At 36.5% G+C, this 26,027-nt stretch overlaps 1 protein-coding gene across 1 annotated transcript in view; it reads left to right on the top strand.

Moving 5' to 3' along the window:
* Window positions 1–26,027, top strand: part of ANO10 (anoctamin 10) — a 124,579-nt gene that overhangs the window by 57,551 nt on the left and 41,001 nt on the right. The window contains exon 12 of the mRNA XM_039711442.1: window positions 21,968–22,084. Coding sequence (XP_039567376.1) covers window positions 21,968–22,084 — 117 coding nt within the window. The remainder of the gene's footprint in view (window positions 1–21,967; window positions 22,085–26,027) is intronic.

Here is a 26,027-nt window from a genome sequence, read left to right as displayed (position 1 = left end):
TAACCAAAAAGCATTAATTTCACTGGAGGAATAACACAGTATTGCAATGAGGAATAGACAAAATTATTCATTCTGTAATACACAGTCAAATAACCTGAGTAAAATATACTCTTCCACCCCCCTGACATCTTTCTCTCTTTTTTTAAGGAAGAGAAAAAATATTTAGATTTTATAAGTGCTGTGGTAACCATGTTACAGTGACTTGTATACCTGGGTTAAGAGGTTTTCTCAGTGTCCTAATGTTCTGTATTTAATTAAGAATTGTCACTACTGAGGGAACATGTTTAGCTGTATCATTAAAAGGGATGTGCCATATAACAAAATCTTCTAGCTTCTTGTTTACCATCAAACACTGACAGTGTCTCAACAACTTGGATATAATTAAATCTGATAGCTGTATCCAATTGTCTAGTTAATGCTTCAGATATTTTTTGAGTGAAAGCTTAGAAGAGTTTATCAAAGAAATAAAATGCTATAGTCTAGTTATGTATACTGGGCATGGTTGATTTTTTTTCAAAGCTTTTGCTCTACTGCTGCAGTATGAGAGTTGGTTTGTATCAGATTTTAGCATAACTTCAGTCTGGGAAAAGTGAATTTTTTAAAATGGTGATAATGTGATGGGTGCATTATTACTAAAACCTGATAAATTTTGTTACAGACAGGTTCTTCATCAGCTCATCAACACTGTCTTAGAAGTTTAATAAGTAAAGGACCTTTTAGAGCAAACAGATCAGTACTGAAATCTTGTGAGCATTATTGAATTTAAAAGTAAAATATTTTCTATTGGTTTTTTTTTACAACTTCAGGAAACCTCCATATTAAAATACTTCATAAGCAACACAGTGAATAAAACAGAATGTTGCACATTACTATAATTCTGGTAAACCAGAAAGAGTGTTAAATCTGCACAGTTTCAGTCTGCATTTGTGTATACCCAGATAATTTACTTTTTTTTAGCCTTCAGTAGTGTTTGCTCAAAACTGCGTAAGTGTGATGGATAAAAACGTAATTATTTTTCAAGGTTTGTATGTTAGAAACTTGGTATGTAACCAGTTGTGAGTTTAGACTGGAGAAAAGCTTTTGTTTACAAAATGGGAACATTCTGGCTTGATTCTACAGGAGGGCTGATGTTAGTGATTTGTTTTGCATCATCTTTTTTTCTGTCAAAATAATCAAATTTATCTTTTCTGAATTAGGTGTCATAATGAGTGAAGAGGAGAGCCTAGAATTACTGATTGGTGTTTATTGTAGAGATTAGGAGAGACAGAAAGATGTTTACTCATTAGAAGAGTGTGATGGTTCACTGAGCTCCTTGTATCTCATAGGAATTCTGTCACACTTGGATAAAGCCATGGTTTGATTCATGTACAGTCACTGTAAACAGCATTACAGCTCTAGATTTTATCATCACCTGATGCCATGTGCATGTTCCTCTGAGAGACAAACTGAATAAGCAGCCACAGTGAAGAGCAAAATTTTAAGGTGGCTTTGTACTTTTTCAGAAGCGATGCCTTCTGGATAGTTCTATCCTTGAAGCTTGCACTGCAGTCTTGTTAGAGTTGTTTGTATGGGTCTGTGACATGGGTAAGTTTACATCTGGTTTTCATATAGTAGGGCATGTAGGTCTTAAATACTTAAATAATGTATCTGTTGGGGACAGTGCACATGTGAGAAAATGAGAGGTTTATGTCACTAAGCTTTACTGTGCTGCTTTTTTTTCTGTTCCTGAAATTAAACATAAAATATTTTCATTAGCTCTTTTTTTTCCCCATCATACTAAAAACACATACTGAAGTCTTAAAAGTAACTTAACTAGAATTTACTTCTTAATTCGTTAAAAACCATAAAGCTTTTTTTTCTCTTACAGTTTAGTGCAGAATTGCAGTTTTTTTTTCTTGAACTCTTCTGACCAATGAAACCTTTAGATTTTTTTTCTCTTATTTGCAAATTTCTTCACCATGAATCTCTACATTGTAAATGATAAATAACTTTGTCATATAATACAAACTAGCTTAAGAGCTCTTGTTATGGAAGCCAAGTATGCATGTTTTTGCAAATCTTGTGGAAATGGAAGAGTGGGCCTGAGCCCAGACTATTTCTCCTTTGTCTGTAAGATGCTTCTTTTCCTCTTTCATCGTAGTATTTGCCATCAGAGCACCTACCTGGAACTACTCAAAAGGAATTTCTTCTCTGCATTGCACTTGAATGTAGGACACATTTTCACCTGTTATTTTCATTCTGCTCTCATATGTTTCTTTTCATATTTTTAGATATATTGTTTGAGCTCTAATATGACACTTTATTGCAGGAAGGGTCTTAACTCTTGTTTTCTAATCCAGCATTCATGAGCTCAGTCATCATCAGAAAGTGAGCTATGATGGGAGAAAAATTTGGCCTAAACACACAGTCAAAATACTTGCATAAGAAAATAATTAAATGAGAAAATAAAATACACTTATTTAAAGCTGGTTTACTCTTTGTATAATGAGCTTTCTTCTTTTAATTTTGCCATGAAAATGAATTTATTTCTAAATTCTAATTGTTCTGTTCTGCAAACAATAAGATGACAGTGTAGGTAGGAGTTTCATTTTCCAGCTGAATCTGTGTTCAGAATTTTATTTGCATAAAGTCTCCTAGAACACAATGAACTTTTTTTTTTTTTAATGGGATCTATGGTGTTAGGTAAGACAAAGAAGATTAAAGGAATAATTTAATATTTCTGAAGTTATTGGTGAAACCTCATGAGAAATCCTGGCCTCATTTACAAGAGTGCAGTAGTATTGGCTTATTGACCTGAAGCACTTGAAATAACTGTCTTAAACATCTTGTGCAAAGGCTGGATTCTCCAGCTGAACTATCTGGGCATGAAGTAATAATGTTATAGCTAATAATATACAAATGTTAAAGAAGAAAAAAGTCATTTGCAGCCTCAAGAACTAGAATAGTCCTAGAATTTTTAGGACATGAGACTGATGTGCTGGGGTAGCTGTGCATCCAGGTTGTTGAAAAGGTAATATAGAATTGTCATGAAATGGGCAACTAAGATTTCAGCATTTTAGTGTACCCTGCTCTTCCGATTTGCTGCATAGCACTGGGGAAGCAGATTAACCCCAATCTTTTCTTCTGCAGGGAGAACAATTCGGTCTTTTATAACAGATGGTATGAATAGTTCAGTTTATGATGCAAGTTCTAAGTGGTTTTATAATACTGTAATCCCTCTTCCAGCTTAAGAGATGGAGTAGTATGCAACAGCCTAGTAGGTAATCAAGAAACTGGCATTTGGGATTGCTGAAGACTAATGAAGCTTAGAATGTTTGCATTTGACTTGTTGATGGGAAATACTAAAATGGAAATACTAATGGCTAGAGGGCTTTACCAGTAAATTGACCTAAGTTTTCTAAAAGGTATCAGACTCCTAATTTAATGTGTCACTTAAAAGCACATTTGACTGCACTAATCTGCACTGGGAATTCATAGAGTAGGGAGAATAGTTGGAAGTGTGTGGGGATACTACAAGTTACCTATTTTGATCTGGAGTGCCTGGACTACATCTGACAAAAAAATTATCTCTGAACACCTACTTAAGAATTTCAGAATGCTGCTTTTACCCCAGTTACCTTTATTTCTTCACTGTTTTTAATTAGAATTAATTTCTTGTTATTTGGGTCTTGTTCCTAGAAGGCGGGCTTTTCTTTGTGTGTTTGTTTCTCTGTAATTTGAATTAATTTTCTGCAGCCATGTAAATGAGGGGGTGCTAGACCAGTAAAAAACAAGGTTAAATGTTTTCTGATGGGAGACTGATGTGATGAAAGTTCACTTTTCATCAAGAAAAGTGTGGTCAACAGCAGCTGAACATCAACCAGCAGCGTGCCCAGCTGGCCAAGAAGGCCCATGGCATCCTGGCCTGTATCAGCAGTAGTGTGGCCAGCAGGACCAGGGCCGTGATTGTTCCTCTGTACTTGGTGCTGGTGCAGCTGCACCTCAAGTCCTGGGTTCAGTTTTGGGACAGAAGGAGCACTGAGGTGCTGGAGTGAGTCCAAGGAAGGGCAGCAAAGCTGGTGAAGAGCCTGGAACACGAATTGAGTAAGGACTGTGCGAGGATGTGGAGCTAGGATTGTTTAGCCTGGAGAAAAGGAGGCTCAGAGGAAACTGTCGTACTCTCTACAAATGCCTGAAAGGAGGTTGTGGCAAGGTGAGAGTCAGTGTCTTCTCTCTAGTAAGCAGCAGTAGAACAAGAGGAAATGGCCTCAAGTTGCTCCAGGGGAGGTTTAGATTGGATATGAGGAAAAATTTATTCACTGAAAGGGTTGTTAAGCATTGGAACAGGCTGCCCTGGGAAGTGGTTGAATTACCATCCTTGGAGGTATTTAAAAGACCTGTAGGGCACAATTTAGTGATGAACTTTGTTGGGCTAGGTTAACAGTTGGACATGATCTTAGACATCTTCTCAAAACTAAACAATTCTATATTTATTTCCTCAGCACTAGAGAAACCTGCACAGCTGCATGATGATGAGAGAGATCCAGAAAGCTGAAGGGATCTTTATGTTTTGGGAAAGGAAATTAATTCAGTAATTTTACTGTACATGAAGTGTATTATAATTTCATTCCAGAAGCTTGAAAACAGTGCATCTTTTCTGATATTCTTTTTATGTGCTTGTACAAATGTTTGGGATGTCCCAGATGATGATTTAGTGAAGATGTAGCTTTGTGTGTTTGGGTGTTTTTCCAGCAGAAGTCAGAAATTTAGAAAAATGTTTATCTCCTGATAATCCGGTGTAAGCACAATACAGTAATTTTAAAATAGTTGAGACTGAACACATCAAAGCATATACAAGACATTTTCTAAATATTCTCCAGTATTGTAGTTTCAGCATTCTTTACCTATGCAAAAATAGTTCACAAAATTTTCTCTAATATTCTGTATGTCATAAGTAGGTTAAAGGTTTTCTGATGTCTTTCTTTTTCTTATTAAAATACTGAACTTATTACCATTAACACTGTATGGAAGCCCTGGAGACATCAGCATAGTAAAATGTGAGACCTCTGCCTGCACCCATTCATGTAAATGAACTTAATAAGTACACACTTCACAACCTAAGCAAGATAACTGCTTTAGTAGTTAGCTTCAGTAATCACAACAGACTAGGAACTGTACCTCCTATTTCATAAGTTACACTGTTTTTAATGTTTCAAAGTAACTTTTCTGCATAAAAAGGTTTTCAAGTATTTCTTCTACTCAAGCACTGTTGTGCTTATTTCCCTCCAAGTTCAACTGGTGAGGTTTTTATGGGATTTACTCTTAAAATCCTACAGATTGGAAAATCTCCCCTAACCTTTAACAACGTGAAAGCCAGTATCTGTCTGAAGCCAGTTGCCTAGACTACTGTCTGGGCAAGGGGAACGTATAGACACCTGCAGAGAGTCATTCCTGCCTTCATTTGGAATGGAACAATATGCCATCTGGGGATGTGGAACCTGCTAGCTTTCGTTACGCTTGATTTATTAGATAATTAAACTTAGATGAAAGAAAATCTCATACATGGTTTTAATTTACTTTTGCTCAACAAAAAATCTTGATCCAACTTTGTGTGTCTAGTGTTTAATTTCAGGGTAATTATTATTAGTGCTTGTCTGTTTCAGTGATTCAAGTACTCAGAGAAACCATAAATATTGTATAGTAAGACAGAACTTATAAAATACAGGTGTCTGATTTCAAGCATCTGCATGTAGGTACAAAAGTAGCATTGACCTGATTTTCAGAACTAGAGCACTGCTGGTTATGCCAACAAAAATAGAGCATGCTGACACTTTCTCAGAAACTGGTTTTCAGCATGTGATCTCCAAACTTGTGATCTGAGGTATGTGGTGATAGGGGATTGCTTTTCATTTTTCATTTCCAGAGCTATTGTCTGGCTTAATAATATTTGTTACTCTAATCTGTGGAGGAAGACGGGTTTGTTCCACTTTTAGTCTTGCCTCTGCTATGAGGCATACAGGGCTTTTTGTCATGTGAGCTTCATAGCTAAATGGGTTTTGCAGTAAAAAGGAAAAATTGCTATTAGTGTTCAAGTTTCAGGAAGGAGCCAGTACGATGAGCTTGTGCTTCACCATTCAGCACTAATCTTTCCTTTTTAATCATAAATCTGTGCCTTCTTGCTTATTTTGTCATTGATCAAAACCGTGGTGTTTGGAGCAGGAGCTCAGGCTGAGTCATCAGTGCACATGGAGTGTGTGGGACTGAGGAATATGCAGGTATCTAGATGGACTGAATTAAAATGGCCTCACCCAGAACCTGATTACGAATTTTATGTCAGTCATGCTGCCTTTATGCTCCCACCCGGCCTCATGCAGTGCATGGCCCAGCCCTGCCTGCTGTGTGTGCTGAAGGAGAAGGCTGCTGCTCCCAGCTGGCTTTCCTCTGTGCTGAGGGAATGCTTTGCTGATGGACTACAAACAGCAAAGGCTATTTGCACTATTTAAGCTTAAGCAGAGTAAGTGAGCAAAGGAACACAAGTCTGCTCCCTCATGATTGGAAGCTGTGTTGGCAATCATTCAAGATAAAAACAAAGTTAGTCTTCTTGAAAATGCTTTTAGTCAATTTAAAACCCCTGTTTTCATGATGGAGTGTTGCTCAGTTGTAAGCACTTTCAGATAAAGAGTTTACTTTGCAGGTGAATATATAAAAGCAAAATTCATAAAGGAACTTTACTTTGTGTAAAGTTGATCTATTATTCAGAAGATTGTAACAGAAGTTCATACAGGCTATTGAAGAATAGATTGTCCACTGGGAAGCATCTGAGTGCATACAAGGAGGAAATATGATGCACTACAGAGGGAGTGCACGTCTGTTCTGTCATCTCTCCTAGACCTATTATTGACTGAGAGTTATGGCATGTGCATTTTAGATAGCAGACCTGGTTGGCATTTCTAGCATGTTAGTTGTGAGCTATTGAACATAAGTCTCATAGCAAGGGAAAAGAAAGAACATTAAAACAAGCCCACGCCTTGATTAGCATAGTGCTTTTTAATAATTTCTGTTCAGTTGGAAGCTTTTATTGGCAAAATTGGATTTTACAACTCCTTATTGCCTTATAGAGAAATGCAAGGGATCCCTGATCTTAATAGCAGCTTTTTCCCAGTGACACATCTAACCAGACTTTCTCACAGAGACTGTATGTAAGTGTTTTATGTCAAGAAAATGTGTATTATATTTGAAGCAAATTATGGCTGTATCTACTGTTTTCTGCATTTAAGAGACAAGTATGCATTCTGAAAAACAGCTCTATTTGTAGTGTTACAAGCAGTATTATATATTCAGAAAACTGTATGGTTTTAAATGAATCTTTTTTTAAAATGCTGTTGCTATACAAATATCTAGAAAGAGAAGACACATAACACTTGAAAACAACATGTGAGCCATCACCGTAGGTTTTCTGTTCATAGCAGTCCCTTAATGATTGAATCTCTACCATTCTTGCAGTAAACCTAAATATTAAACTGCTACTATACCCTGTTTGGAATGGGCCAGGATTGCTGTGTTGGATGCAAACTATGGGTCTTACTTGTGCATCAGTCTTTGGATTACACAGGAGGCATGTTAATTGTGTGATGGTTATATCCTCACTGTGAGTACCTCACAGAGACTGTATGTAAGTGTTTTATGTCAAGAAAATGTGTATTATATTTGAAGCAAATTATGGCTGTATCTACTGTTTTTCTGCATTTAAGAGACAAGTATGCATTCTGAAAAACAGCTCTATTTGTAGTGTTACAAGCAGTATTATATATTCAGAAAACTGTATGGTTTTAAATGAATCTTTTTTTAAAATGCTGTTGCTATACAAATATCTAGAAAGAGAAGACACATAACACTTGAAAACAACATGTGAGCCATCACCGTAGGTTTTCTGTTCATAGCAGTCCCTTAATGATTGAATCTCTACCATTCTTGCAGTAAACCTAAATATTAAACTGCTACTATACCCTGTTTGGAATGGGCCAGGATTGCTGTGTTGGATGCAAACTATGGGTCTTGTGCATCAGTCTTTGGATTATACAGGAGGCATGTTAATTGTGTGATGATTATATCCTCACTGTTAGTACAGATACAGAACTGGGGGCTCCTGAGGCATAGCACCTCAGGAGCTTTGGGCCGCAAGAAGAGTATTAGAGTACATTTCTAAAGGGAATATGTTGAGAAATGGCAGAGTGAATTGTAGATTGACTAGAGAAGCCCAGTAAGTCATCCTATTAAACACATCCTGCTGCCGATGGGGCAAAAAAGACTACTTTTACTGTGCCTAAGCAAGTTCTCTTGCAGATAACAAGTTTGACAACATTCTAAAAGTATGAAGGAGAATTTAAATTAAAATAAAGGTCAGCCATATATATTTAAGCTTTAAAAAAAAATCAAAGGACAAAAAAATTGAATTGGCCATGTGAAGATAAGATTGCTGGCATGGTGGGGAATAAAAAGAAAAGAAAGAAATGGAGAGGTGAACTTTTAACCCAACCAAAATAAATCAAATCTGTGTCCCTCAAAAGCAGAGCGCTGTTGGAAAAATTACCCTTACTAACAACCAAGCATGTCCTTAATGAGATCAAGGACTTAACCTCTGACAGAACAGGATAACAAAGCACCTCTCCAATCAATACAACTGTATCTTTTTGTCTCTCTTTCAGTGTTACAGGATAATTAAGAAAGCCTTTTCTACAATGGCTTTCTTTCCTTCAGAAGTGATATTTTAGAATTCTAAAGTGTGTTTCATATTCACTTCAGGCAAGGCAATTTGACAAAAACACTCCTGCCATTTACCTGGCTTCAAAGTCTGAGTATTCATGTTGGAAGAGTAAAGATTCTAATGATTCTGAAGAATGGCTTATATCTTCAGAAGCATCCTGGACATTAATGATCCTCAAATGTTTTTGTTTAGAACTGTATTACCTAATGCTTTTTGTCTGTGGGAGAGAAGTTAAGCAAAAATGAGTAAATGCAACATGGAAAGATGCAAAATTATTTAAAACAAAAGAATCTCTTCCCCGCAAAGCAGCAATAGAAAACTCAAATTTCTAAAAGTCTGGGCCAGGATAAAATAGGGTGATATACATGTGCTATGTGTTCAGTGACACAGTGTTTGAAACATAGTAACTAATGTTAAAAGATAGGTATGCAGAAAAAAAGAAATCATTGCCTTTGTGATCACGTAAAAGAAAAGCAGAAGCAGTACAGTGTTTGGAACTTCTCTAGTTTACATCTGACATGTCTGTAAATTCTGAAAACAGTCTAGATACTTTTCAGATGGGAGAGTAATATGCTTGTTCCCATTGAAAGTGAACAAGGTCTAGTGAGCTAGTCTGCTGACTAGTAAAGATACTGTTTCTGGCTTCAGAGAACTTGGTATCTGTGGTGCTTAATGTGTCATCATAAAAATGGGTTTTGAATTGCTATATACAGTGGAGTAATTTTATCTAACCCAAAACCATTCAGTATTATCAAAGAATGGTAGTGTTCCCCTGGTTTGAAGGAAAAATATACTCAATTTTATTCTCATAATGATTTTTGTCATGATGGAAGATCTTACTTTTGGATACTGCTTGACTGAGAAATTTTTTTCCTGTGTTTGAGACATATTTCTTATCCAAGTAAAAATGTTGGATGAGATGTTAGGGAAAAAATGTAAATAGCCAAACTGATTTATGAGCCTGTTTGTTGTCTGACATGACTTTAACCTTTTGCTTTGTGTAACAATTTACTAAGTTAGAAGATAATTCCTTAATTGTTATACCACAAAACCCCATATATCAAGTACTGCCAGACCTCTCAAGCATTCCTGGAAAAGTTCTCCCATTGTATTTTTTTAACCTTTTTGAGAATATTGGGAAGACTTGTTTTGTACACAAGGATGTGTGTGTTTAGATTAACAAATAACACTTGGTCAAGGATATAAAAAGGGGGAAAAAAAGAGATAAAATCTAGGCCAGGAGGTTTTAGAGATTTCTATTCTCAACTATCAGCTCTTAAAGAACTTCTAAGGGAAAAAGGCAGGGTCTCAACAAAGTGAAAATTTTGTTCATGTTCTGCCAGTTCACAGTGCTGTTGTTTTGTTTGTAGTTCAGATTCGTGTGACTGTTGAGGGAGTCTGTTTGGATGAAAGATTTGAAATGTTGTGATCCTTCAGTGTTTTCACTTCTATAAGCGCGTTCCTTTTGAAGGCATTAATTGCATTAATTTGCCAGGACTGCCTATTTTTAGAGGTGAGCACCTGTCTCTGCACACCAGGAGTCATCTTGTCCCTTTTGGAGCCAGCAGAGTGTGGAGATGGTAAACTGGCTGACATTGCTGCTTGGGGGCAGTGAAGCTGGCAGAGTGTTGGGGCATCACAGTCCATTCCAAGGCATGCTCTGCTTCCAGCAAGTCTTGCCCTGATGCACCAGCTTTGCTCAGTCCTGTACATTCACATTTCTTGTACATGCTTTTGCCTTTTTCTGTATGATTCTCTCATTTGTCCTGAAGAACTCTTCTTATCCACACTTAGTGCATAAAAGGAGCAGTAACTTGCTTCATCAACAAACAGGGAAAGACACTGTAAAATATTTTCATTTCCAGCATTTTCTTAACTCAAGAGAAGAAAGAGTATTACTTTTCAGTCTGGTCATAAGGCAAATCAGTAAGTACAAATGATCCCCAGATTCAGGAAGTAAATACCTGCTTTTCATCAGTCTCTGTGTGCAGACCCAGGAATGGTTCAAAACTCAAAGTCTGTAGGATACATTCTTCTGTAACACCATCATCCTGGTTCACAGGAAGCCCAAGTCACTGCTGCCAGAAGTTACTCTTATAGTGAGGTAATGAGTTTCGAAGCTCAGATGCTCTTCTTTTTGGTATCGTGTTACCTCTTTGAATTATTAGTAGCAGACCTTCTGAAGTCACAGGTAGAGGTGATTGCTTCTTTCAGTCCCTGGACTGTTCAGAATCTCAAGACAGCCTGGGTTAGTTCTGCTGAGATTCATGTGTGAAGTGTCTCATTTTTCCACCTGTCTCTGCTTGTATGCATTGTTATAACTACACAAGGACCATTCAGATTTAGTTACTAAGGTCCTGGATCTTGTCTGACATCTCAGTGTTAGCCATTTGAGATTCTTGGGGTATATTTCAGAGCCATGTTCAAAATTACTACTTACTTCATTTTAAATTGAAAGTGTCCTTCTCAGCTGAGATAATTTCTGCCATGGAACAAGTCAGCTGCAGGTTTTTATGGCTGATTATTCCTGTATGATAATGTTTCTTAGCAACTAAGTGATGCTGAGCCCTTGCTGCAACTTGGTCTTTCTCCAAATGGTCTTAAAATTGTAATTGAATCTGTAAATAGAGCTCTTTTTGGTTTTTTGGGGTGTTTTTGTTGTTGTTTTGGTTTGGGGTTTTTTTGCTTTCAGTCTTGCTATATGTAGGGAGATGAGAAATTGTGCTCACTACATGTTGTCAAAACTCTTACAACACTGAGATTAAACTTTTGGTTTTCTGTTCTGACTGTAGTTCCAAAGACCAAACTACCAAGTCTCAGAAAAAAAACTCTTAAATGAGTAAGTAAAGGTATTTGTTGATGTATTATCATATTTGCTAGTATTGCTGGTATTCCTTTCTCCTTATACATTTATCATATTTGCTGGTGCTGATTATTCCTGTATGATAATGTTTCTTAGCAACTAAGTGATGCTGAGCCCTTGCTGCAACTTGGTCTTTCTCCAAATGGTCTTAAAATTGTAATTGAATCTGTAAATAGAGCTCTTTTCGTTTTTTGGGGTGTTTTTGTTGTTGTTTTGGTTTGGGGTTTTTTTGCTTTCAGTCTTGCTATATGTAGGGAGATGAGAAATTGTGCTCACTACATGTTGTCAAAACTCTTACAACACTGAGATTAAACTTTTGGTTTTCTGTTCTGACTGTAGTTCCAAAGACCAAACTACCAAGTCTCAGAAAAAAAACTCTTAAATGAGTAAGTAAAGGTATTTGTTGATGTATTATCATATTTGCTAGTATTGCTGGTATTCCTTTCTCCTTATACATTTATCATATTTGCTGGTATTGCTGGTATTCCTTTCTCCTTATACATCAAAGTTCAATTGACAACCTCTTCTGTTTCAAATGTGAATTTTTTGAGATGTCACAAATGCCCACTGAATTTGTCAAGCTGTAAGTGTTGGGTTATGCTGGTATTTTTGGAGAACAGTACTACACTGATGGAGCTATGTGTATCCCACTGAATACAAATTACTACTTTGTAATCTTTGTGTTGGGATTCACATTCTGACTCACATTCTCAGCTGACAGAAGGACTTGATAGAATCACTGAGTGCCACTGTGTAGAGCATGGCTTGTTCTTCCTCTCTTGTGAAGAATACACCTTTCCAAGCAAGGGCTTTGCATTCCTTAAAGACATAAGCAGTTCTGGAAGTGTTTCTTAGGCTGCTTTTACGTGAGTGCATAAAGTTAGGAGATGTGTTACTGCTGCAAAACTCCATTACTTGCATATGACACAAAGAGTTCAACATTAACTGCAGTATTTTGTCTCAAAGTGAATTTGGCACACAGTTAAAGATTCTCTTTTTGTCAGCTTGAACAACGAATTGTGTTCCCAAGAAGCAGGTTAGCAGCTAAGGCTAAACTTTGGGCTGTACTCTTGCAGGGATCTGCCATGGCCATAAAAGATGATGTGAGAATTGCATGGCTAGCTTCCAGCAGCTTTGATGAAGAACTCCTTTTATAGCTAGGGCAGGTAATGGTGTTCCAAAACAGAGAAAATGGCGTGTAGTTTTATGAATACCCATCCAGAGAAAAGACAGATAAAGAGGGCTTGAGGAGGATGTATGGGTCTTTGTTTTTTTTTAAGGTACCGTTTTAATGAAAGCTTTTTAGGAGTTGGCAGCATATCCAAACACCTGCTGCAATGTTTAATAAAATACTCCAGCTGAATGGAAAGCTTTCCTCCTGACCTTTATAGAAAAGCAAAGGATTATTTGACTTCACATAGTTCTGACAAAAAAACCCCTTAGTTTTTAGAGGAAGAAATGCAGGTGATGAGTTCCCAATATGAAAAATAGTAATTTGTGATTTTTCCCTACACAATTGGTTCAGATTAGCTAGTTTTATTGAACTCTTTTCAATTAATTTGTTTTGATTGAAGTTGCACAGAAATGAGATGACAATTAATCTGCAGATTAGAGTGTGATATATTGCAATACCGTTGGTTTATTCTCTGATGAGTCATGCCTGTGACATTTTGTTTATTATTTAACATTGCATGAGTCACCTTTTGGTCCAGATTAAAAAATGTGCCATGTCCTACAGAATTTACTTACAACTTCAAACAGAAGTAGAGCAAAGCAAACCACTTAGAACAGGGTGAATGCAACACAGTAGGAAGAAAGCTGTGCATTACACTAAAATCTTGACTCATTCAGTGAGGATGCATTGGCAGTGTGGTGAAACACTATTTTGTTTAAAACATGTTTATTCAGTTATGGTTCTTTATTTATCTTGGTGTTGTGAGGCAAAGAGATTATTCACTAAGATGAATGTTCTTGTGAATCAGCTTTGAAAGCATTCTAAGACTAAAGCTAGGGAGTTGTGAGAGAAATAAGCAAATGGCTGTAAATATAATGCAATGCATCTAGTTGGAGAACTTGTTAATTCGCAGTTGAAGTTAAAAGATAAAGTGTGTATCATCTTGAAGAATGACTGGCTGAGACTTCGCTCTTAAAACTAAACACCAGTTACCATTTTTGTTTCTTGTCAAGGTGACAGAACATAAATTTCAATGTTTAAAATAGTTTAAATTCTAATGCAGATACAATATCACCTTTTCCATTGCCAGTTTGTCTCCAGTTTTCAAACTGGGAAAAAAAACCCCATCAGATGAGTCTAATTGTCTTTCAGTCTCCAGAACCACCCCACAGTTTTGGGAAAACCATCTTTAAGGCTTGTTGAAATATAGTGGATTTGCTTTCATATGTGTACATTTTTGGTATCTTTGCTGAATCTGTCCACAGCTCAGTTGGAAGTTTTATATCTGTTCACTTCAGCTTGGACTAGGACAAGTGAGGTTTGGTTGAGGCAGGAACAAAGACTTACTAAAATCTGTGATATTTGCAGTAGGTGACAAATTCTGTTTATCACTGAACTAATAGTAGTTTTAAAACCCTTGCAGAAATGTTGCTTTCTTATCTCCTTTCTAATCACAGGTCATCTAGTCTGGTAACCAAGGAGAAATTTTTGAGCCCTGGTGAACAGAATTCCTTATAGTACATAAGTACAGTGACTCATGCCATAATTTCCTTGTGTCTCTTTTCACAGAGAAAAATGTAGGACTTTAATGTGGAAAGAAGTATAAGTTTTGCAGATTAATAGAAAATGGCAATTTTCACCCCCTTCTTTGATGTGGAGCATTAAGGCATTTTGACAGTAAACTATACCTGTCAGTATGGAAGCCAATATGTAACGCTAGCAATCAGCTAAGAGGCACCTTCATATGGCTTGTATTAATCATACTGTCAATTTTAATTCCATGGGCATCCTTCTTTCCACTTTTCACTTAGAATTTATTTCAGAGCATGATCAAAGCTCTGCTGTTCATTACATTCAGCATTAGCTAATTTGGCTTTTGGCAGCTCTCATCCCAGCTCCTGTTAAATGCTGGCCATAAGTTGAGATAAGCATTGTGCCAAAACATTTCAGGATTACCTAATGGTAGCATAGAGATGGGTGTATTATCATGCTAGTTTGAAGACTGTTGCATTATTATAAAATTAACCATTAGCAGATACTTACAACCTCCAAATCAAATTTACACCTACAGTGATTTTTTTTCATGTCTTCTACATTGACTACAGGATTAAATGAATGTGAGAAAAATCTTGTTCTTGTAACATGTCTGAAACAATGTTTGTGTATGCTGGAATTTTATAGAGGCTTTTATACAGACAGTTTTGCAAGTGTGCTGTATTGTAAAATATTTTGTGTCACAGAATGTGCTGTGTTTATACAACAAGATTATTAGGTCAACTGTTTTTTCCCAAGCTGTAGTCAATTAGGAGTCTGTGTAGAAGACTGATACCAGAAGATCTTTTATTTAGAATTTTTTCTTTCAGCAGATGTTTCTAGAACATGCTGAATCCTTAATTTGTAGTGATAGATACAAAAAATGGCAATTTCCCTGGAGAGCGGGGGAAATGCTGCTTGGGTATGTATGTATGGTTTGGTATAGAGCACCCTCTCTACTAGCACTTGGCCCTCTTTTTTCATACTTCAGTCTTGAAGGTAGGCTTAAAATCCCAGTGTAAAAAATCTGTAAAAGCCTTAAACAGATATGTAAATGATGACAAGTAATGAACTAGTGGGTTTTTTCCAGTGCCAGGTAAGTTGCTGACAAAATTTCTATTGATTTTTGGCTGCTTCACATCTTAATTGTTATTGTTGGAGAAAATGACAGAGAACAGTTGGGCTTCTAAATCTTTTCCAAAAGTCTAATAAAACCAGATAATGCTTCAGTTCATTACTGGCTGAATATAATATGTAACAGCTGTGGTTTAAACACTAGTAAAAATAAGTTATAAATAATGAGAAAATTTGTTTTTTAAGAAAATACTGAATAATAGAAAGCATTATAGTGTCATAAGACAGAAAATAGTCACAATTATGTAACTGACCAGATTACTTGTGCTTTTGAGTTTATTAGTGTATCTTTTGATGGAATACTTATTTATATGACTTCCCTTGATTTAATAAATATTTATTTAATTGACATGTTTAAATTTATATCTATTTAATCTATATATATTATATAATTTATATATTATAATTTAAATACTTTCTAGGGCCTTCCAAGAGCAGCATTAAGTTGCAGAAATAGGACTGACTTGCTATGCTTGCTTTCCAAGCAGTCTTGTAGAGGTCTTCTTGAAAACAGAATGAGAATACAAAAATATGTAAGGGCAGAAAAGACCAGCTTCCTCACTAGGAGATGATGTTTGCAGTATTTTATTTTTTGCTTTGCTTAACTCATTGCTTCTGCAGTTGCTTCCTGGAAACATGAGCACAGAATCTGTTTCCTTAGAGATTATCTTAACTTTTTCTTTTTTTGTTTACTTAGAAAAAACCTTTCTTGTTGTCTTATACGTTAGTCTCTTGCTCAGCAGTGCTGGTCTGGAAATGTCTTTTTTTTTTTTTTTTTCATTTTGATAGTATATTAAGCAGTTGTAGTATTCAGAATATTTTTCTCCCCATTTTAATAGTATATAAAGCAGTTGTAGTACTCAGAATAAATTTGCTTCTTCTGAGAGAAACCAATTAATTAGTTTTAAGGCATAAGACAGACTTATCTGAAAAGAGGTATATTTCAGCACTTCTGGAGGCCAGAGTTGGTAAAATGAACCCAGATTCTCATGATGCAATTTAATACTTTCTACTTTGAAATATACCTCAGAACTGCATATTAAACCTGGTATCTTTTACAGCATAGATTTCTACTTGTGACATTTTAAGTGGATTTGTAGTAAAAATACAGACCAGGATTTCTGCACTACCTGAAACAGTTTCTGAAGTGTAAATGGCAACCTGAATCATCAAATAAATGCAGGCAGACACTGTGCAAGCTGGCATTTTTCGTTTTAAACTCATTAATTTAATACATGTCTCATTCAGCCACCTCCAGGAAAAAAAGAAAGCGTGATTCAGCCATTCAATTTCAAGATCCAGATTCAGCAAATGACTTGGGCATTTTCAGGCTTAAATGTTTTTCTGAACCCAAGTATATTCATAGATATGCTTAAAACGAAACATAAGCTTAAGTACTCCATTGAGCAGGTCTAGGTTTCAGATGTGCTGGTGCGGTCAACAGAAGAAGATGGGTGATCTGCCCCTGCCCTTCTGACAGTCTGTGAAACGTTCTGGCAGAAATGGAGCTGCCAGGTTTCCTTGGGCAGCCTTTGTGTGTGTGTGCTCAGGATGTGAGGGGAGGAAACGGATGTTCTGTTACAGATGATAAATGGACCAGATAATGCTGTCTGCTCATGCTGCCCGACACGCTTTGTAATAAGCTTCTGCTCACTTGCATCTGCCTCAGCCACACTTTAATGGGACAGGCTGAAACTCTCCCTGCTGGACAGGTTCTTTTAAGTTTGGAGTTTTGAGGCTTTGTATTTAAAATAAATGCCTTTCACCTTTTGTGAAAGTTGAAGAGCTGTAGGTAAAGAAATAAAGATAGGCTATTTATAAATACATAAAAATTAGATTATTGTTGTGTTGAGGCATTGTATCTGTGCTCTGAGGTAGCAGTGTGCAGGCTGACAGAAGTTTCACTCTGATCTAAAAGATGCTTTGGGATTCTATTAGAAAACTGCCCCAACTTGGTAAAGATACAAGCTTCTGAAACATCTCTGGTTTATGTGCTTTGTGGTGTCTTGAAGAAGCACATCCGGTGTAAGCGCATGAACTTTTCACTTGTACTGAGCACACTCCAGTTGAAAACCGAGACACATTTCACTGTGCTGGAGTGGCAAGAGGCATTGATCTGAGGCAGGCAGGCTGCACTTCAGTCCTAGTGTTTCCCTGGAGTTTCAGCAGGGAGGACGCTGAAATGAGGGAGAAATGAGCTATGCTGCTTTGGGAATAAATAAAAATAAATAGGGTAGATGGAGCTTACAGATCGTGGCAGGTGTTAGGATTGTGAGTGTGTGCATGTGGATGTTTGTGGAAGAGAAGATTAATGGGAGAGGTGAAGAAGCCATGAAATAGACTCAACATGTAATAACTTTTTTTGTCATTTCTCACCTCTTCTACCCCAGGATTTTGGACATGTTTTTTGGATAAAATGAAATTTTGAAAGAAAAATTCTATAATAATGTATGGGATATGTGATTTTAAAAGCAGTGCTTATCGGAGTAGCAGAAGAAAAGCCATTCTTAAAGTCCCTCAGCTGTGATAATTCTGTCCCATTAGCAAGACTCTATTGAAGCCAGTTCAGTCTACAGGAGGGAAGGAAGGTTTGGTCATGCTTTCTTCTTACATATATTGCAGAAGTGTTGGCTCATAAATTTATTGATATCTATTAAAGACAGTTTAATTTAATTGAACTTCCTGCGCTTTATGAAAATTTTTGCTTGCCTCTGTTCCTCCCTTGACAGAATTATTTGTGACTTTCCTCCTGCTTTTTTGCTCCTCTCAGAAAGATGCAAGACCCACAAAACTCAAGAATGTTGCCACTAAAAGACAGAATTTGGTTTGGTGGGGTTTTTTGGGGTTTTTGGGGGTTTTTTGGTTTTTTTTTTTGGAGGGGGGGAGTGTTGGGTTTTCTTGGTTTTTTGTTTGTTTTTTGCCTGTTCTTAGTATTTGAACTTAGCTTATTTTAATGTCAGAATACTGTGATCTGGAGTCCTAGCAAGGAAGCTAATGATCTGCCTGCCTTCTGCTCTGACAACAACATGATTCTGCAGTGATGCTTTCCCTTGGCAAAGGCCAGCAGAGGACAGGGGTTCAGGTGAGGAGCTGTTCTCAGGTGTTGGCTTCTGTGTAGGTTTTTCACTTGTGCAGAGTTAATAACCAGAGACCGCCTTGCTTCAGAGTCTGGACTGGTTCTAGGCTAGTCTAGGTCCAGATTTCTGATTTTAATTGAAAGTTTCTATAAGTAGTAGATTATAAAATAGGCTTTTGATGCAAAATTTTATTAATCTCTCCCCAAGCTGATGTTTGGAATGCACTTTATCAGCCAACCAGTAACACAGCTACTGCTTGTGTTTTTTTTTTTACTTTTTTTTCTTCAGTTGAGTAGATTTTGTCAGGAATTGCTGTGGTAAATCCACTATAGAAATCAAATTAGCTGTTCATAATTTCAGGAATTTAACCCTAAATGGCAATTTTTGTTTCAGAAGAGGTGAGGTTGGGGACCCACTGCTGCAAAACACAGCTGCTGCACTTCTGCTCTTGCTGGTGTCTTTGCAGAACAGAATAGTTCTGGCTCACCAAGCACCTGGCACAGGACCACAAGAGTTTGATGGCACTGCATTTATCAGGGGGAAGAGGTTCAGTGCTGTTTGTGTGCTCACTTGGCTCACTGCAAAATAAGAGGGGATTTGCTGTTGGCATTGGAGAACTTAGAGCTTGTGGGAATGTTACCCTGGGTTTTGCTTGCAGTGGAATAGTCCTATTTTAATAATGAAAGGCATGTTCTTGCCTTTCACTGCTTTTTAATGGTTTCAGATAGAAATAATGTTTGGGTTTGTAACCTGATTTCCACAGAAAACCAAACTAATACAAAAGAGCCCCAAACTAACAACCAGCTCTATGAAGAAAATTTTAATATTGAACAAATACATTCACGCTAGTGTAGAAAATTTGGATAAACTTTAGTATTTTGCTTTTACAACATATTTATACTACTGTTAATGTAATGAAAGCAAATCTTGTCTTCTGGTGATTTATACTATACTCCTTAGACATTTCTTTTTTGTAATCAGATGTCTGCTTTTTGTGGATCTGACTTCCAGGAGTTATACTAAACAAGATCAAAAAATCAGTATGGGAATGTGCCTGATATAATGAACTTAACTACTCAACTCCCTTCTTTTTCCTTCAGTTTCTCTTGAATAACTACTTACATTTCCTTTGTCAAGTTACAATTTCAAAATGAAATACCAACTGTTAATAAAATAGATTCATTTATTTTAAAGATGTTTCATGCATCACATGACCCAGGTTCATAATTTCCGCCTTGACAGTTTTATTAATACTGTTCTAAATTTGCAAATATGAACAGCTGGAAAAGTTATCCGAGGGAGGCTGTTTATCTGATGACTTTTTTCAGGTTCTCGGGATGTGTGGGGTGGGCTTGAGCTCAGTTTGCAGTCTGTTAAGTCCAGTGTGGTTTCTGAAGTCACAGGTCTTGCACACAGGGTCACCCCCCACAGTCTGGGCACTTTATGACTGGTAAAGCTTTGTTTTCATGGAAAGGAAAAGAACATTAAAAAGCCATTCAGAGGAGTAAAACAAAGATCTACCTAACCCTGTAATTTTTTTTTATTTTATTTTTTTTTTAACAATGGTCTTTATTGGATGCCTAGGAAAGACATGACAGTGGGACAGGCAAAAGTAGTGACTTTCCACATCTGTACTCCAACTTCTGATCCCTCTCTGGCTTGAAGAGGAGTCAGAGGTTCTGCCTTCTTGTTTAAGACTGTATCCTTGTCTTTGTTGGCTGAGTAGTGCTTGCATGAAAACTAATTTCTGACAAGCAGCTAGTTAGTTAATCGTGCAATAAAAGTCAATATGTAGTGAAGCAGTTTAAAACATGTTGCTCTTCTGAATTTATTCGAAAAGATACAATGTTTTTCAGGATTAACTGTGTTGTTTTTGTTGGGTTTTGCTCTGGTTTTCCTAGATGTCTCTTCTATTCCTTCCTCACCTATATTAAAAATGGGAAAAACTTAGTCGGTCTCTATCCTCCATAATATTATTTACATTTCCTTGAAATTATTTGTTGTATTTTCTTAAAAGCTGTTTGAATTTGGAACTGCTTTGAAGTCTCTGTATAAAGTTACTCACTTGGCTCCTGTTTTTAAAATTCCTCAAGAGGCAGTGCTTGAATAATTACAATTGCAGACTTTGATTTTCACTTCTTAACAAGATTTCAAAAATGCTTTTTTTTTTTTTTGGTTGAGTAATGTGAGATGAACCCCAGTGCAAAAGATTTTAGGCATCTAGAAATGACATTGTGTGATGCTGTGTCTCTTTTTAACTGTTCATTGTAAATTTTCAGATAAATATCCTTCTCCAAATACCTCAATTTTTGTTAATTATGCCTTAAGCATACGATTTTAGCCCAATTCTGTTACTTAGTTATGAGTAATTCCCAATTTGATCTCTTTATTTCTACATTTACATACCAAAATTTTATCTGTGGATTAGTTACTCCCATTCAACCTGTGATTATTTATGACTTCTGTTATGTTGTTATTCATGTGCCCAAGTCCATCAAGATCATACAGTTCAGAAAAATGGTACTTCAGAGAGGAGCACTGCTCTGCTTCATTTATATTTAAAAAATCAGGGGAATTTGGGAAGTAGTTTGGATGTGCTACCTAAATTTAAGCACTTCCATGAGTATCATCATGGCAGTGTAAGCATGTGCTTGAAGTTAAGCACATATATTTGAGTGTTGCCTTATCTTGGTCAGGGTGTTCTCAGCTAGGAGAAAGTTCCTGCTTACAAATATGCAGCATAATGTCAGCTCAGGCCTTGAGAGAAGAGGATTCATTATTTAGATCATAGCTGACATAAATGAAGAAACAAAACTACTGCCTTGACAGTTTGGCATTTTTGTTTTGTGAGATAGTGCATATTTAAGTGAAATTTAGAGACTACTCAATGACTAGGTTGAACAGAACTTCATTACTGTTTTCTCTTAAATAAGATTATAAAATTTTTGCAATAAATTATGACTAATTTGACATCTTATACATGGAGTGTTTCTCCATTTCTAGAAAAGTTTCTGTTCATGATTGTTCCACTTCTTTAAGGATTATATTTGTGTGTATATATATCTATTTATATACATGTAAAAAATTCACTCTGAAACTGTGTATATTGGACGCAGTATATACTATATTTAATTCCTATACACCAATAATATGTTTTAAAAGCTATTATTTATCTGGAATCACAAATATAAAATTCAGTTAGAATGTTATAGTATACAGTGAAAACAGGATTACTATGGAAATAAGGCAGACTATCTGTGTTTAGATGCAAACAGAAAAAATACAGAGTAGCTGAGGCTTAATGTGGTTATAGTAAGCTGTGTTGTACATGTCAGAAGAAATCATTGTTTATATCTCTATTACTAAAATTTAGGAACATTATGCTGTTTTCTTCACGATCCAAACTGTAAAACAACATTTTTCTTTTTCCTTTATTTTCACAGCACTTGCTACTAGCAATAAAGTTTATTATGGCATTTGTAATTCCTGATAAACCAAGAGATATCCAGATGAAACTCGCCAAATTGGAATTTGAATCTTTAGAGGCTCTCAAACAACAGGTAAGAGCATTTCAGATGCAGTTTCATTTTCTACTTAATCCATCATTACTTAAAAAGTGGACCAGAGAACTTTGACATATTTGTCTGTCCTTTCAACCCACCAATATATGCAAATCCACACCAGGAAAATGATGTGCCCTTTCAGACAGCTTGAAATTCCTGGTGTGACTGGTAATGTAGCACCTTATAATATCTGTTGTCCTTGTGTGTGCAAACATGCTTCGTTTATAATGTCACTTTTAAAGGACATTGGGCTCTGTGAAACCTCATTTCATCCCCTGGAGGTGTTTGTTACTACAACACAGAATTTCTTTCATTTCTGAAATACCATCACAAGTAAACAGTTAACTTGGCTCTAGTATTAATCAGAAATTGTAAACAGTCTGAACATGTTTGAAGTAATTGTGTTGAGAAGTTTATACATGTGAGGAAATAGCAATGTTGTCTTATTTTACTGTCCATACAGTATTCTCATTTTATTGTGTAAAAAAGTATATTCTACAATACACTCAACAAACATTCCAAAACAATTTAGGAAAATAAGAAACTAGATTGTGTTACTGAAAATTTCTGTTTTAACCAATGATTCCACAGAGTCAGTGGTGGAGATCACAAGAGATGAAGAATTGCATGGGATTAGCTTCAGTAGGATACAGAGATCCTACAGGGCTGGTTTTACAATGGTGGCATTCCTTAGGAGTTTCTGACTGTACAATGCTAGATGGGATTTCTAAGCTGTCTTACATATCAGAAAACAAGCTAAGAATAAGAGCTCCAGCACTGAGCTGCAGAGACTGGTTTCCCTATTTCTTGTTATTTCAGATATTTTCACACTTGAGATGGTGGTTTTACATGTTCTTTGTGTGCTCGACATGCACATATATAAACTCCTCTATACTATTTATTATGTTAAGTAGAAGGTTAATATTGTTAATAATTATTATAATTATAATTATTATATTTCACACAGTTATTATTGTGCAAAATGGAAGGTTACTTTTTTAAAGCATCTACTGTAGCTGCATGTGACAAAATGATCTCTTGATTCTGAACAACCTGAGTCTATAAACAATACACTGCTTTTTGTAGTTAAAATTCCAGTTTTGTGTGATACTAGAACATCACTATTGAGGTCGGTGCTGTCTTTCTTAATCAGCCATAACAAATAAAATCCAAATTACAGTTGTATCTAATTCCTGATAGTTTTGTTTTGCTTTTCTCTAGTGGGTCGATGTGAAGTTACCAGGAGCTGGCCAGGGATCTCAGGGGGTTTTTAGATGATATTAAAAGGAGCAGGACTACATTTCTATTTCAGCTGCTCTTTCTCTGTTTTTATTTTGTAGACAGGCAAAACTAGGTCGCCCACTGGAATGTTAAGGTCAAGTGAATATAGTCACCTTTGGTCACAATGTTCCAGCTGGAATATATACAGAGTGTCTTTCAATATGAGTGTTCATGTCAGCAGTTAGGTCTTCATCTCCTATCCTAGCATCTGTGCATTCCTACAGTAATATATGCCTGATTCCCAGTTTTTCAAGGTTGCTTCATTAATTCAGTAGCAAAAAGTTAGTCTGAATTTCAGCAAAAAGCAGAAGCCTGGCCTAGTTCTCACCTATACTTTCAGACTTCCTAAAGGATCTAGGAAGAGTATTGGCTGAGTTTCAAGTGTCTTGATAAGTAGTTTAAACACAAGTATATGCCATCACCTTTTTAGATTTCCTCTGATCGATACTGTACTATGTATGCCACAGACATGTAGATATTTGGGCTTTTTTTCCTTGTTCTTTAGTGTTTTTTGAGTGAAAAATATCTGCATTTGAAAGTAGTACATTGGCATTGCAAAAAGATACCAAAACATTTCATTCAGAAGCACATTTTCTATTTCTTCCTCTTGTTACTGAGAGTCAGTATGGTAATTTGTGATGTATATCTTGCTTTCAAGCAAAAAATAAAACCAACAAAATCTCCCAAAACATGTATTTAAAACAACAGGCATAAATATCTGGGGTAAATATGTTCTGGGGTCAAATGTTATGGAGAAACTGGTTTGTATACTTTTGTGCAAGTATGAATGACATTCCTTTCTTGATGCTATCCAGACATGCATTCCATTGTGTTTTGCCATATAATCTTCTGGAGTACTGCTGTTTTGGGTTGTAGCTATTAGAAGGGTGTTAGCAATGCCACACTGTAAACATGCCAAAACAGATTATTAGGCTCTGTATATAGTGCATGGAGAGAAGATCTCCTAATACAGCTGCTTTGAACAGTTGTATTGATTATACTTGGGATCCTTAACTTTAGGGAGTACTTTTACATTTTCATTAATGCTAAGCTAATTGCTTTTTAACCTGGTGCAGTGGGACTGTAACTATTCTGTTTCAAAATCCATTTGAGGACTTGAGTGTCTATTTGAAAGGGATTTTAGAGAATAGTGTCTCAGGTCTCTAGTAGAGATGAATAGTCATAATTAGAGCTTGTTAGAAAAAACCTTCTATGAAGGGTGAAAAATGCCATTAAAAAAATGGAAGTCATTTTATATTGGAATGTCAGTCTTGTTTTGAAGTTCTCAAATTTTAGGAAAGGTTTTTAGAAACTCCTGAAATGTTTCTTTGAAACATTTCTTTACATAGTTTGTGTTAAGACTGTTGAAAAAGGATAGACTGTTGAATGGGTTAAATAATGTGATTTATTTTGAGAAATACTTGGATATGATACAGTTCTAGTATATTAACAAAGTTTGTTAATGTAACTCAAGACAGTGTTCATCTTTCTGAATCCAGATTGGGGGATGTGCTACAGCTGTAGATTTTGCTTCAAATTTCCCTGTATGTAAAGATAGAGGAGGCTGGTCAGCCTCTATTTTTGGGGGAAGCTGGGCCAGAAAATAAATTAATGTGAACTTTATTGTAGAAGACTAAAGAGATTATGGATCAAGGTTCTTGGGAGGAGCAGGAGCGACTCCTTTCACACTCCCTAAAGTGTTGTCAGGTTCTTTGTTACCTGGAAGGAAGCCTGGATAATGGGCAACTGGAAATGGGTATTGCCAGGGTGATGAGTGCTTTTCTGGCGAGCATCAGGTCCTTCCTGGGGAAGGAGCCCCTTGGTAAAGTGGAGTGAGGTGCCTAATGGGCAACTGGAAATGGGTATTGCCAGGGTGATGAGTGCTTTTCTGGTGAGCATCAGGGTCCTTCCTGGGGAAGTAGCCCCTTGGTAAAGTGGAGTGAGGTGCCCGAGACTCTCCTTGCATCTTTGCAGAACTCTGCTCTGGTGCCTGTACTTGCTACAAGCGCAGAAGCATGCCATGCTCTTTGGTCTAGTTCCTATTTTAGGGAAGCCTAAGTATAGATGTGCCTGCAGGCAGCATGGGAACAGTCAGTTAATTCTCCAGTGGTCCAGGAGTTACCACTGCATACATTGTACATGGAAATAATGATGTCAAACTTGTGTGAGGTCACTATCTAGCATTTTCAGGGCAGTGACAGTAAAAGTTTCACTAATAAATACTTCAGCTTCTGGATAGATCAAAGCTTAATGAATAGACAAAAAGCCCTTGTGGTTGGAGTGGGTCAGCCATATATCCTTATAAAAGGTCTAAATTCCAGAAACACAAGACAACCACAGATGAAACAGCATAATTTTCATGTTATGGACTAGATTACAGTCATGTTGTCAGGTGTTAGAAGATCTCCCCAGTATTACCTTCTTCCGACTGAGGCAAACATCAAATATATACCTTTTTTTCTGCACTGAAACTAGACCCAGGCAAAAGATAGCCCAATTGGAAAAAATAGTTATTCATGCAATTATTTTGTGATCATGAAGTGCAGATAGTATCAACTCCAAGATAATGTATAGCTAGTAGATATTTTTCAAGGAAGGATAGTGTATTAACATTGACATTGATGGGGAATGCCTATCTTTTCGCAAAGTGCAACTACTT

The sequence above is a fragment of the Passer montanus genome, unplaced genomic scaffold (genome assembly GCF_014805655.1).
Source record: "Passer montanus isolate IOZ18808 unplaced genomic scaffold, ASM1480565v1 scaffold10, whole genome shotgun sequence".
In the NCBI taxonomy this organism is placed as follows: domain Eukaryota; kingdom Metazoa; phylum Chordata; class Aves; order Passeriformes; family Passeridae; genus Passer; species Passer montanus.
This window is presented reverse-complemented; position numbering and strand designations above follow the sequence as displayed.